Raw genomic sequence first — 14,647 nt, forward strand, 5'->3', positions numbered from 1 at the left:
AAATAAATCCTCACTTTGGATTGGAAACATGTATTAACTTCAGAATTTGATGAATTTAGACTTGACTTCAAATCCATCTATGGATCATTTTCAGATGATGTTGATACGCTCAAAAGTAACAGCTGAATTACTTAGTATCAGTGGAGAAGCAGGTATTTTAAAAATAGACTGGACTGTTGAAACAACGACCAGTTCCGTTTCAGTAGTCACTGCTCAGTGCTACTGAATTCTTTTCATTATTGCCAAAGAGACTGAGCTTCACAGACAAAGCATCTGTGAAAAATCGTATGGAACTTAAAACTTTTATCTATTATTTCTGAGGTGTCCAGCAGCACTGTGTTTCTCCTTCAGGTTCAAAAGATACAATATAAACCCCATATCACTGTCTTTGAGAATGATGATTATCTCAGAAGGAACAAAGTTAGGGTCTGAAAAAGATTACTTTGGCTAGATACGTGGGTGGGGGAGTAGATTTACAATTCTCATCTACCCTTTTTTTGCAGAATATGCTTGTAAATAGACTCAGCAGAACAAGCATGAGTAAAAAGTACCTGCATTTCCAAGGTATCTCTGGACAGTAACACATGACTGATAGAAAGATGGTTTTTATTAAAAAAAAAATTATAAAACCGTTTTTGAACAAGACATGATAAAAAGGGAAGAGGGGGTGCTTGGTTTTCTTCCATATGTAGATCATGATACAGTAAACTTCATATCCACTGGCATTTTAATCCAAAATTTTCTTCTTAAGATGACAGTCTGAATGTAGGTAAATATTCAAAAAATTATTTTATTTCTTTCTGTCAGAGTTCATCTTTGGCCTGCAGTCAAGAAAGAAGAAACATTTTTCAGTTAATTGGAAACTCAATTTTTAACTGCTTAGTCCTGCAAGTACATTAAGAGGTGCTTCTAAGTTCGATAGGCATTTTTGGTCTGGTCTGGCAACTGATACCCTGGGGTATTCTGCAACACCTGTTTCAATTTAGTTGAATAAGACCTCAAGACACACAGCACTTTACATTTAACGCTGTATGGACTGTACCTTTTTTCTGTGGCATGTACAGGGAAAAAGGTCATCGTTAGGCTGCTGCACTTTCTCCATCCCATCTCTGATTTTTGGCTCAGTCACTTGCAAGTTGGCATATTCCTAGTTTTAAAAAAGGAAGGTCTCGTTAATTCATAAACTTGTTAGACTGTACATCTGGTCGTAAATACTGCACCAACTCCGTTGAGTAATTTTGTGAAAACTCTGGGGCTACACAATCTGTTACTCCATACGTGTCACACACACAGGGTAAGCAGACCCTGAGCTGCAGCCAGGAGCCCCTGCGGGTGCCTCCCTGGAGCTTCGAGATCTCAGTGCTAATGCACAGATATTCTCAGCCGGCCGTGGTTCCCAGGGTGTGTGCTTGATGTGGAGTTCTTTGATCATTCTGGGCAACGTATTCTTGCAGATTAGATCAAGGTTTATGGGTTCTGAGTGCTTTGCTCAAAGCGCCAGCATAGGCTTAAGGGGTTTAATAGGAAATAAGTGTGTACAGTATTTGTAAACCAGCTGAAGTTCTTAATTGCTGCTGCTCGCTTTGTGGCTTCAAGTACTGGACTGGTCGATTTCCAGCAGCTCAGTTGCCCTGAATTTTTTCGGCAGGATTTCTGTTTTTCTGGCAGTAGCCATTAAAAATATACTAACCTGGAAAAGTTTGAAATAGTAACAAAAAATGTGGTCTCCCATGAGATTGTTTCTTGCAAATTCTTGTCCAGATTTTGCAATATTTTTTGCCTGTCAAAGAAAATAAAGGTTTTTTTTTTAAGTTCTCAAAAAATAGTAGTTATTTCAGGATGCCAGTATTGATTCTGGAGTTAAGTATAGTGTTGACAGTTTAGGATAATTTATTTCTATTTATTTAAGTATTCTTAACTTTAAAACTAAGGCATTCTTATGAAAATACTCTTATTTTTTCTGAAGTTTCATTTCAAATTAAGGGCAGTATTATGTATTTTTTTCAAAGTGTTTTTCTTATTTGTGGAGCTGATGACAATAATTTTTAAGTCCTTTTAACAGATTCTTTTTTTCCTGTTTTCAAAAAATGCCCTTTTTCCTCTCTCTGTTTTTTTCTAGAAATATGGCCGAGTACTTCTAAATGTATATTTACCTCTTCATCATGTTCTTTTGCCCACTGTAGTTTTTCTAGTAGATCACTCAGGTCACTTTTAAATGGAATATAATGTTTCCATGGCTCCAGCTCATTATAAAAATGCTCATAGTAGATGGAATCTTGCTTCAGCACCACACTGTTTCCTGCTAGCAGATAAGGCAATCTGTATGCTGCCACTGTGCCATCTATATTAATTTGATATTTATACTGGAAAGAAAATGACCATAAGTTATTAGCAAACAGCAGATCCAAGTGACTTGGGTTAGGTTGTATTATTCTGAGGGCACTGGTATTACTGACTTGCTGATATTGAGAAATGTAGGATTGGCTAGGCAAGCATCAATGTTTAAGTAGCTTTTTATTATTTAGTTTGGAATTCATCACAGTGCAGGGTACACAGAGATGCCCTCTTCATCCATTAAGTTCTCCGGAAATTCTTAGACGCTCATTCTCGGATGTGAGGGTAGATATGCCACTTCATCCACTGATTTTCCCACTATGTTAGTTATGTTAGTAGTCCTGATCGCTAAATCAGGAAAAAGAAATAAAAAGGAACTTGGAGTTATATAGATTACACAGGTTCTATAGAACCTTTATATGTAAATCAAACACTATTAGCCTCAGTGTAAGAGCGACTGAGCAGTTAATCCCACTGGAGGGGATGCGTATTCATGCTTGTTACTGGTAGTGTGCTGAAAAACTAAAAATCTCTTTATTAATAGTAATATATACAAAGTTACTTGATAATGAGAACCTAGTTTTATGGAAAATGGTTAGTGGCTTACCTTAAAAAAATCAAAAAATGAAATGTGCTTAACAATGGGGCCATAGAGGCTTTCATCGTGTTTAAAAAAAAAGAAGTTTGTGAAAGCAGCATCTATGATCTCTGGGTATTTTCTGCTGAGTTTTACAAGTTCAAGCCTCTCTTTGCGGCTGTCACGTCCTCTCCAGAAAGCTGTGGTATTCTTATCTTCCCATGATGGGCCAGTATTTGCTTGAACTGACATCATATCCAGACTGACTCTGGAGGAGAGAAGTGATTTAACAGTGAAGCCTACTGGAAATTTTCTTGAGGGCAGTTACCTAAGAGTTTACAGTACCAACAGGCAAATACAAAGCATGACGTCATGAGCACACCTGTATATGTATTGTTTCAGTATTTTTTCAGCAATAAAAACAGGTAAGTCACGTCAAGTTCACAGACCTGTGGCAAAACAGCATCAGTTCAGTGACAACATGGCATGTGGAACCTGTCCATTGTCATGGGAAGAAAATCACTAAAAGTGGGTATGGTTGCCAGACAGAAGAGGGTGATGCAGGGTAACTAGCTTAATACAACATATTTCAATTCCTTACAAGCTTTCCTAAATGAAAACAGATAAACAGGGGAGCAAATTTAGGAGAAGCCTTGGTAATAAAGACAAGGAACCTGAACTAAACGCAGTGAGATGATAAACAGGTTCAAAATGGATTACAAAGGTCTCTTAAAAGCTGGCTTTGTGGTGTTTCAAGACAGCAACAGAGGAGTTGCCAAGACAGTTATGATCAGTAATCAGAGTGGGAGATGGCAGGTCCTAGGTTGAGAATTCTGGATGTGTTGGACTTTTAAAAGGTACAGAAAGAAGATTCTGAAAAAAATCAGGAAAAAAAAAAAAAAAAGAGACCTGGCCAGTTGTCAACACATTCATGGGAGGGAAACGAAGCAAATAAACACAATACCTACCCTTGAAACATTGCATTTAAGTGCTGTTTTCAGTGATTTTTACATGTTTCGATTAGTTTTGATTTTTTAAATAAAAGTGAATTATTTTAATATATGTCATCTATGTTATATAATCCATAACTTGGTTAATGTTAAGATATTGAGTACACAGTTACTGCCAAAACCCAGTTAATATACTGTTAATACTTCAGTATCTTTTTGGAAGATCGTTCACTGTGAATTTTGTGAAAATTTTAAGCAATTGCTTACCGTCCCATAGTCTCCAAAACCGAATCTGTTAAGTCATAGGTTGGCATGACAATGTCCTTTGACTCAGTGGACCCACACCATGAGAAGATGGGGTGCAGGTTCTGTGGGGACTTCTTCTTCTCCAGAGGCCAGTCCCCCAAATTAACAAAAAATTCTACATCTGGCATTTTCACCTAAACAGAAGCAGAGTAGGCACAAACACATTTTAATACAAAACAGTATTCTTCTGCTGGCATCTTGCATTTTGAAAACAACCTCACTAAGAGAAAAAATAGCCAGGTCTCTAATACACTTAATGTACCTGTAATAAATCATTAAGGTTTATAAGCATGTTAGAAGAACTGAGACCACAGAATAAAGCCTGCAAGATAGTTTTTTTTTTCTTTTAAAGATTTGCACAGTCACATAAATGATCTCTCTTTTTTTTTTTTTTTTTTTTTTTTTTAAGGGATAGGAACACCCCAGTTTAAAGGGTGGTTTCTTGCTATACTTTACATGATTGGCCACACAATCTTTGTACTAGGCTTGCACTGGGATCCAGGAACCAATTGCATAGTTCCAAGGTGAGTTGAACCACCTTGTTGACCGTATAAAAAATTGCTGTTGGGTGGTAAATTAGTTTTCTGTCACATCAGTGAACTGATATGCCCTGTGTCTGCACGATGACTAAATCCAACAGAAGAGAAGTAACAGAAATGAACAGGCATGGCAGGAAGATAGACCAGCTGCCTTGTGAAAAGAAACTGAAAATGGTGGGACACTTCGATGTGGAGAGCAGAAGGCTGAAGGCGACATATGGTTGAGTTTTACAGAACCCTGAAGGCATGCATCATGTCAGTGCAGAACCGATGCCGTATCTGTTCTTAGTTCACCCTCTTCATGACATTATCTTTTTAAAATATGTATCCCCACTACATTTCCCTCAGATGCCTCTTTCAAAGCAAAAGAATCCTAGTCAAATTAGCTTGCCTTTCCATGCCCAAACAGCCTTCTCGCTGTGAAGTTTCTTTTGGAAAAAGTGAAATGAACTTCACGGTTTTCACAAGATGGGCATCTCACAGGTTTTATAGTGTGGCAATCTTTTTTTCTTTTGTTTTTGCCTCCCTCCTTAATAAGTCTTAATCGGATATTTGAGTATTATGAGCATCTAATTATTATTATACTAGCATTTTTAAAAAACTATTGGAATAACTCCAAGATCTCTGTCCTCACTACTAACAGATAATTTAGAGATCATGATTGTATGTGTGTGATTAGGACATTTTGTTCAAGTGTTTTCATCAACTATCTTATTATCTACATGAGAAAATATCTTCTCTGAAGAAAGAACAATTATGAATGTTAATAATTCTCAAAATATGTATAGACACATAAAGATGGAGTTTAAACATATTGCTGACTCTTCATCATATATATGCATCAAAGCATTTCTCCTCTCAAACTCCTTTATTCTTCAGATCAGAATGGCTGGTCACAGGCTCACATTTCAGGAGTCTTCTGTGGCCCAAATAGGTTTCATTAAGTTTCTAAATTAATTTATCTTTATGGACAGAAATAGAAATTAATAATTTGCCAAATATCAAACACCCTCCTAAATGGTTGAAGATACTCTTCTCTAACTTGATGACATGGGAAAACCTTTGGCAGAGACATCCAGAAATTCTAAAGACAGAGACCCAAAGCAGTACTTTTTGTCTTCAGTATACAGACCGACAGAAGAGGTTTTACTGTGTACCTTCATTTCGAAGGGGGCTTGGCCACACGTTCTGATCTTCAACCCTGAACTTTATTAGTACAATGCCATCTAATGGTTGTAATGGACATAGACAAGCTACAGATTATATTTTATCTACATCCTCAGTGGCAGACTCATCCAACAGCTTACGTCTTCTCCAACCCAACAGATCTACTGTCTTTCAGTGACACCATCTTAATAGAAATTCCTTAAGTATTCAATGGGGGTGAGACAAACTGTGTTTTCTAGACATGTAAAATTTATTTCTGTCTTTGGAGTTAGCAAATCTTTTCCAACGTTTAGCCTAAATACCTTTGATGCAATTCAATTCCAATATTTCTTGTCCAAAAACACTGACACCGAACACAGGTTACTACCATCTACCACAGAGCAACCTTTTAGATAATTAAAGGCTACATTCATGTCTTAGACACTGCTAGTTGAAGCCATCCCCGCTTAAATGAACCTTCATTTTTATGTCTAGTCATTCTTACTACTTTTCTGTGCAGTGTCAGTAACTGAACCATCGGTCTTGAAGCATGACACCCAGAGGCAGGCACAGTAGCATAACTGATGGATTACTAATCGGGAGTGTAGTGGAAAGGTTACTTTACATTTCTTTCATGTGTTTGGTCTGTTAATGTGTATGGTGAGCTTTTTGCAACAGTGTGCCACTGTTGACTCAGGTTAAAATTGTGACACTGTAACCTTCACACTTTTCTGCAGAAAATAACCACTCACTTCCTATTTTAAATAGGTATCATAACTCTGTGACTTTATCCAGCCTTTGTGTCATATTCTAGCCTTGTCACTTGATCCGCTTTTTCCAAACAAGTTCTCTTGTTAAGAGAATTTTTAATTATGATGCTGTACTGTGAGGTTCTTAGAGGTTCTTTCATTTTTGTTATCTAAAAATTCAATAAGCATATTCTCTAGTCCATCATTCAGTCAAAATATAATGACATTAAATGGGGACTGAACCTAGAAGAAAACTCTGAAGAATACATTTGTGACACCTTTTGCCTCTCTGGAAACATTGGCAACTATTATTTAAGTAAGTCTTTCCAAGCACATAACAGTAGTTTCTTCCAGGAAAAGCTTTCCTATCTTGTTTACAAGAATTTTGTAAGACTTACCCTCAAACGCCAAACTAAAATTAAAATACTTAAAACCTGTACAGGAACCTTATTATCTTGTTTATAGAAAGAAATTACAGTTATGACTTTTTTTTTTTAATGGTAAATCCATGCTGTTTCATACCAATAACCTTATCTTTCAGCTGCTTATAAATAATGTGTTTATTTTTTATTTGATTTTTTAAGGAATTTTTTTTAGGTGAACAAATCCATACTTCAGTAGTTCTTCTCCTTTGTAAAAGACAAAGTGCTTTGTCTTTTTGCAGTCAAAAACAAATATTAACTCAGATATCTTTGTATTTCTCTTACTACTCTCTTTACATAATAATCACGTATTTGTGTGTGCTGAAACTTCAGTCCCACTATATTCTACCACTATGTACATAATGTCAGGTTTTTTCTCAGTGTTTCCCTAGAAAAGAGTCTGCATGGTGCTTTTTGCTTGTAGATCAAGAGAGCTTCCCCACACGCCACCTGTGGGGCTTTTGGTATTCCTTCTCAACCATTCCTGTCTGTTTTCAACACGTGGAATTTAATGGAGAACAGTATACATTCCCTATTGGTTTTTTTCAGTCATCCTGTAAAATGTACTAGCAGAGACAGAATTTTCTGTTAGATGCTACAGGATGATTTATTTAGTCTACAGAGAAGCAACCACACTCTGTCCAAATCTTATCAAACTCCTATAAAAGCCTGCTATTCAATTAACATTTGTGATACTCCATACACTGATCAGATAGCAATCTAGAACATGCCAACTTCAAACAATGAAAATCCCTCTGACCTTTCCATTATTCATCAAAGAACAAGAAGAGCTTTTTAACAGAAATAGCAGCAAATATGCTGAATTATATTTGTTAAGCCCAGGCTTCTATAAATTAGGAGTCAGAGAATAAATGACTGTACATATATACTCACTTTTCTTGTCAAAGAAAGCAGTATGGCATCCATGAAAATCCTGAAACCAACATGTTCTCCATATGTCTTTATATAAACCTGAAGATAAACAAAGGGTTTACTAGTCTGGTGTTTTCATTTCAGAGAACGGCTAGCACAATTTAGAGCTCTTTTAATCACTTAGTAACTAGTCAGACAGATTGCATGGCTGTATACATTTATGAATTAGCTGGGAAGCTTTAGAAATCTCATCTCTCTAACTCATCACAGAAAAGCAACCAAAAAAAAAAAAAAAAAAAGGACAAGCTTTGCCTGCTTCTGCAGATGTTTTAGGTCTGTCTCACGGAAACAGAAACTGGTTGCCTCTTGCTGTTGTGTTTTAGTGTTCGCATTTCCATATGGAACTCTACTGACGTCAGTACAGTTCTGTTAAAAAGGAATTGTAGCTCTGATCCTCAGTGGAGCTAAAAGTGGTATTTCTTTACCTCAGAATTATGCACAACAGTTTATTGATGCACGTCAAATTAGACGACCATGAGACTCCACAGCAATATTACTCAGAGAACAGGAAACTGAATTAGTGTTTAGGAGACTTGGGTCTGTGCCCAGTACTCATATTGATGGCTTGGAAAGTAATCTGCCTTCACTGTGCTTCAATTCCTTCAGTTGTAACGTGGACAAAAAGCACTTTACAAAGTAGGACAGATATTGTTGAGCTCATATACAAACTGCAAAGTATTCAAGGACAGAGAAGCAAGCAAAGGAAGTTTCTTAAAAAAACAGATTATAAGAAGCATGTCAACTGGGAACAGCCAAACAGCCTAGCTGTATGACCAACCCCGGTATGGACTTCAGATCAACCCATTCCGTACCTCATTATCTTTGATGGTGTAATGACACAAACTCTGTCTTTGTCCAAACCTCTGTGGAATTTCTTTTGCAATCTTATCTGGATCAACAATGGGAAAATTTGCTAGGTCTCTTTGAATCTGTGGAATGACTTGAGGGCATTTCATCTCTTCCAGCCATGCACTGCTCTCCTCCTGAGGGCAGTCACAGTTTTCATGGTAAACAGGTCCTATTAGGAACACAATTATTACTTTCTTTTCGATATGTCACACTGTTGCAATGTTGAGACCACAAAAGAGGGTCAGGCACTGAGCATTGCTTAGGACCAAACCTCCAGCAACTCTAAATAGACACGTTTGAACTTGTTTTGACTCCAATGGAATCATGCCAAGCTACACCAGCTTCTGCATGAGCCCTCTACGTGTATTTGCCTGGCAGCAGCTTCACAGCATTTGCTTCTTTTTATTATTTTGAATAGTATGTGCAGGATATTTATAATGAATCCATAATTCCAATGGGATTTGATAGTCTGGAGAAGTACTGAGGACCTGCAGAATTCTATGCTACTCCTAGAAGATGTTCCTGGATGCAGTCATGAGAAAATGCCATGACAGGAAATCTGCATGTAGTGCTGCTTCTTACCTTTTAAAATATATGGAGACTTTGCAACATGTTTCTCTCCAGTTTTGACTTCTATCTTCAGGTTTTTGTAGCTTGCATACATCCTGTATCTCACAAGGAAGGAACCATCTTTCCTGTCTAATACTTGCACACCAACCCGAGTGAACTGTTCATCAGGAGCAGTGATCTTCACCTGGAATGTATTTTCACCTGGTGATGAAGTCAACCTACCCAGAGAATAAGTGGGAGCTTAATAAAAAAGGAAACACACAACAGCTTTCTCAGTCTGATCCATTCCTTTTCAAGTTGACAGATTTCCAGTGACTTCATTGAGCCACGCTCAGTCTTTACGAGCACATCCTAACATTCACAAGCAAGGCATGATTTTTCCAAAGAAGTCTGTTAGGCTATCTAAAACGCCTCGTGCTGCTAGAAGCACTAGGTATCAGAAAGGCACCACTCAGATATACTCATGAACACACCTCCAAAATCAGCTGGTGCCCTACATGTTGAACAGGGTTGGAAATATGGTCATTGATTACATGGGAGCAGAGCACTTTTAAAAATTCAGCATAGCCCTTGATTAGTAGTAGTGCGAGTGTGAAACAGTGGGAAGGTAGAGAGCATGCAGATAAACAGATCTTGGTACATATATCTTGGTGTCCTGTCCTGTAGGGACAGGACAAGGGGTAACAGTTTTAAACTGACAGACGGTAGATTTAGATTGGATATAAGGAAGAAATTCTTCACTGTGAGGGTGGTGAGACCCTGGCACAGGGTGCCCAGAGCAGCTGTGGCTGCCCCCTCCCTGGAAGGGTTCAAGGCCAGGTTGGACGGGGCTGGGAGCCCCCTGGGCTGGGGGAAGGTGTCCCTGCCCATGGCAGGGGGGTTGGAGCTAGATGATCTTTTAAAAGTCTCTTCCAACCCAAACCATTCTGATTCTATAAAAAAAAAAGAAAAATACTAACAAGCTTCACTTTAGCACCTTAAGAAATCTGTTATTTTATATATAGAAGCAAAATGTTCCAGATTATTTAATTTTCCAGGTAGTATTTAAGAAAGTAAAGAACAAAGTTAAACTTAATCATTACGGTAGATGATATGGGGGGAAAAAATCAGGTAGTACAAATGTCAGTGTCTTGGTAGGAAAAAAATGTTATAGTGGGATCATGTCATTCAACGTGTACTTCTGACATTTTGGTAAAGTTCATCGTACACCAGTCACAGAAAACAAAATAATCTGAAAAATCATTAAGTTATCATTTAGCATTGAGGTATTAACAAAGTTAGTGCAAAAAGCTGCATCTGCCAACTTTTTTTCCATCTCTTTAAACATGATCCCACATATGTAGGGAAAGATTGGGATAAAGTGGTGGGAGTGGATGGACTAATGGATTACAGACCAGCAGCCTGGTCACCTTTCCTGAAACTTGTCCAGACATACTAGAGAGCTGCCTGTTCAACTAAATGCAGGAAATATTTAATCTCCAAAATAAACTGAACTGACAGCTTCCAGACTTGCATGTGCCACCGTGCATCTAATCTGGACAACCTGGATGGAGCACTCTGAGCTCCTTTCTAGCTTTCACAGTCAGGGTTTCTTTCCTGTAGAAATGGAAAAGATATAAGTGTCCTTTGAAAACTAAGTTTACCTATTTCATTTCTATAAAGTTTACGTAGTGGCCTATAGAGTAATTCCTAAGTGACTCTACTGATTTTGTGCCTACATGTTTGGAAAAATATTGACATTCCTAATAGTGGAAACAAGCAGGACACCTGAGCAGGTATATAATAAATTAAATATATTAGTTATTGTTAAGGTTTTGACAAAGCAGAATAAATCATAAATTGCTGTTTGGACTAATACACGTGGTTTTGCTGTTGGAACATTTTCATCCTCTTATCTCATCCCCTTGTGCAGCTACTTGATACTCCTAAAAAGATTAATTAGGGTTTTTTTTAAGTGATATACAGAAAAAGTCATGTAGGGAGCCTTCAGCTTCCCCTTTCCACAAGAAATTCCCAAGTCAATTTCTGACTAAAAGGTGGAAGCGGTTCAGCTGGGACGTGGGCGGGGAAGCTCAGCCACGCCGAGGCTGGAGCACCGCTGCGATTCAAGGCGGGGGGGTGGGGGGGGCGGTGGGGAGCAGAACGCTTCACTCCCCCACAAAGAATCCAGCAATTCCCAAAGTCCCAGAGCCCGCAAATATTTAAGCGGCTGCCCAGCGTGGGTCAAGTCACGCACCCGTGGGGAGGTGCCGACAGGTAACTCCCAGGTAACTCCCGTCACCCTCCTGACCGGGAGGGGATCGGTGGGCAGGGAACGTGACTTTTTAAACCAATTTCTCGGATTTTTTTTTTATTTTTTTTTTCCTGCCCACAATATCCGTGATAAGCACGCCGCGCTTACCTCTGCCCTTCGGCGTCCACGGCCTGCACGTAAAAATAGCGAGCGGGGAGGGCAGCCTCCGCCCGCAGCCCGGGCCCCCATACCGCGCTGCGCTCGGGGCTCAGCCGCCCGGCGGCCCCCGCCGCAACGGCTCCCAGGGCGACGCAGAGCGCCCACAGGCCGCGCATTTACAGCGCTTCCCCTGACGGAGAAACACCGCCGAGGCGCGGCCGGGACCTTCCTCCTTCCCTCACCGCGGCACCGGGGAGTCCCGCCCCCGGCGCGGCTGCATGGAGCGGGGCGGAGAGCGGGATCGCGGGGCGGAGAGCGGGATCGCGGGGCCGAGAGCGGGATCGCGGGGCCGAGAGCGGGATCGCGGGGCCGAGAGCGGGATCGCGGGGCCGAGAGCGGGATCGCGGGGCCGAGAGCGGGATCGCGGGGCCGAGAGCGGGATCGCGGGGCCGAGAGCGGGATCGCGGGGCCGAGAGCGGGATCGCGGGGCCGAGAGCGGGATCGCGGGGCGGCCGCTGCCTCCCTGTCCCTGCGCCCGGCTGCCGGCCCGGCCGCGCGGGGAACCGTCCCCGCCGCGCCTGAGGGGAGTGGGGCGGGGCGGGGCGGGGCGGGGGGCGGGCGCCGCAGCAGCACTTCCGGCCGTTGGGGGCCCGCACGGCGTTATCCCAGGGCGCCTCAGCCCCCGGGGGTTTTGCCGAGACCCATCGCAGAGGAAAGGCCGGCTCCGTCCGTGTCTTTGACACTTAACGCCTTCGGGTGTCTCCGTGTCGTCAGAGCGAGTCGCCTCCGTTCGCTCCCGTTTTCCGCAACATCAGGGTGAGAAATAAAAGAGTTCACAAGCGGGGAAAGCAAGTTTTCCAAACCCTCCCCGGAGCAGCTGAAGGAGGCGTGGGACGTCCGGTAGCTCAGGTCACTCGTGGATTGCCTGGAGTGGAGGGAAGGGGCACCTCACCAGCCTGCTGCTGACGGCCCAGCGCACGCCTGGGGTGGTTCAGTGGTCCACTGTCTGTCAAATGATCCAACCTCAGGTCACAGAAAGCTAGCATGAAACACTGCTGCTGTTCTTAACTACATATAGAATCACAAAATTATGTAGGTTGGAGAAGAGCCTTTAGATCATCGTATCTAACCCTTAACCTAACACCACCAAGTGCACCACTAAACCATGTCCCCAGATGCCACATCCATGTATCTTCTAAATCCCTCCAGGGATGGTGACTCCACCACTTCCCGGGCAGCCTGTTCCAGTGCTTGTCAACCCTTTTGATGAAGAAATTTTTCCAAATATCCAGTCTAAACCTTCCCTGGCGCAACTTGAGGCTGTTTCCTCTCATCCTATCACTTATTACTTGGGAGAAGAGACTGACACCCATTTCACTACAACCTCCTTTTAGGTAGGTTACAGGCACACATACCCAAATGCTTTCCTTTGCTATGTAGCTACAGGAACCTCACCAACATTAAGGCTTCCTCATGGGAGAACCTCAATCCTAAAAGACACTTTCATTTTACTCTTTATTGCTTTTCTCTTGTTAAGGCAAACAATACAGAAAACTGAACCTCATCATCAAGGAGTCATACATTTCAAAGAGATTTTGTATTTTGCAATACTGCAAATATGTTTATAGAAACGCACACAAAGCATCACTCACTTTGAGAAAATTGCAAGCTGAGAAAGGACCCCTTGTGGCAATGAACGTAGCCTTTTCCAACCAGCAACCTTGTTACAAAGTGCTTTAAAAAATTATCAAGCTCCAACTTTGAAAGGCAGAGTTTTTGTCTCCCCCTGCTGTTCCCACAGATGTGGTATTTCAGTTAGAAGACTTGCAGTTTCCAGTCTGAAAATTCACGCAGGCCCGGTTTTATATCCATGACCCTTTAGCTTCTCTCCCCCATCTCTACTTTCCTGATATACTTTACAGGCTGAAATCACACTCCTCAGCTTCCATCTTGTTGTATGAGACAAACCAGTCCCCTTCAGTGGGAGAAAACTTCAAAAAGATATTTCATAGCTATAGAGTTCACAGAACGTCCTTCCTCCTCCTAGCAGGGAGGCACTGGCATGTTAAAAAAAGCACAGCAGCAACGAAGTAAAGGTGACACACTTCACTTCTCCCCTCCTGATGTTTCTCCTCCAGCTTTCCTCCCCCACATAAGCGCAGCTCAGGGAATCTGCGTACGGATCCGGCACCACTTGTCAGCACCCAAACAAGTTGTAAAGTCAGTCACGCAACCTAATTTTAGTCCAGGCTGGCAAAGCCAACACTGCTGCTATCCTAATGCCTGTAATTTGGCTCAGAGAAAAATGCTTTGGAGGCAGAATTGTTTAATTACTTCAAAGGCTGTTGGCCGATGGAGGCTCAGCAGGCTTCCAGCTGGCAAAGGAAGGAGCGACGCTCTCAATGTCGAGAGGGGGGCTACCTCGGAGTGCGGCCACACCGAATCCCAAACCCGACCTAGGCTTCCTCTTGCTCCTGTCCAGCGGATGGCAAACTCGGCTGTGCCCGCCAGAGTTAGAATCTGTCCTCTGCAACTTCGCCCTGCCTAACCACCGAAAACTATCTAGCCCATGACTCTTAACATCTGGGGAGAAATCTGATTCTTCTTTCCGTTACTTGCAGCCCCCCTCACAGAAGCAACTGCGGGGAGCCGGGGCTCTGTGGGCTGAGGGCACCAGCACTGCATTCTCTGTCAGCACGACACCATGTAACTTTTTGATCTTCCTATTTTTATTTCAAATTTTATAATCAGTTATAAAAGCAATCATTTAATATTACAAATCTTGATATTTAAAAATAAATACACTTTAAATAATTGTGGCAGTAGGGTAAGTGCTGTGCTTCAGCATTCAGCGTCATGCTGTTTGTTCACGTTGAAAAC

The 14,647-nt window shown here is 41.4% G+C and overlaps 1 protein-coding gene across 1 annotated transcript; it reads right to left on the reverse strand.

Annotated features, from left to right (window-relative positions):
• Positions 1 to 589: 589 nt before the first annotated feature.
• POGLUT2 (protein O-glucosyltransferase 2) lies at positions 590 to 12,375 on the reverse strand. The gene is made up of 10 exons (XM_032997149.2): positions 11,777 to 12,375; positions 9,388 to 9,593; positions 8,769 to 8,974; positions 7,918 to 7,995; positions 4,129 to 4,301; positions 2,942 to 3,179; positions 2,154 to 2,363; positions 1,691 to 1,780; positions 1,043 to 1,147; positions 590 to 821 (listed from the first exon to the last, which is right to left on the reverse strand). Exons 1-10 carry the CDS (start codon positions 11,941 to 11,943, stop codon positions 804 to 806), a joined length of 1,491 nt encoding a protein of 496 aa, XP_032853040.2. The 5' UTR covers positions 11,944 to 12,375; the 3' UTR covers positions 590 to 803.
• Positions 12,376 to 14,647: the final 2,272 nt, after the last annotated feature.

The sequence above is a fragment of the Tyto alba genome, unplaced genomic scaffold (assembly GCF_018691265.1).
Source record: "Tyto alba isolate M040663 unplaced genomic scaffold, T.alba_DEE_v4.0 Super-Scaffold_45, whole genome shotgun sequence".
NCBI lineage: Eukaryota > Metazoa > Chordata > Aves > Strigiformes > Tytonidae > Tyto > Tyto alba.

Bases quoted from the DNA above. Each gene is read 5' to 3' on its own strand.
- POGLUT2 (XM_032997149.2), bottom strand. From the start codon at position 11,943: ATGCGCGGCCTGTGGGCGCTCTGCGTCGCCCTGGGAGCCGTTGCGGCG. The intron at 7,996-8,768 runs GTACGGAATGGG...GTTTATCTTCAG, and splicing joins ACACCATCAAAGATAATGAG to GTTTATATAAAGACATATGG. The intron at 4,302-7,917 runs GTGAGTATATAT...GCTTCTGTTTAG, and splicing joins TGCTTTCTTTGACAAGAAAA to GTGAAAATGCCAGATGTAGA.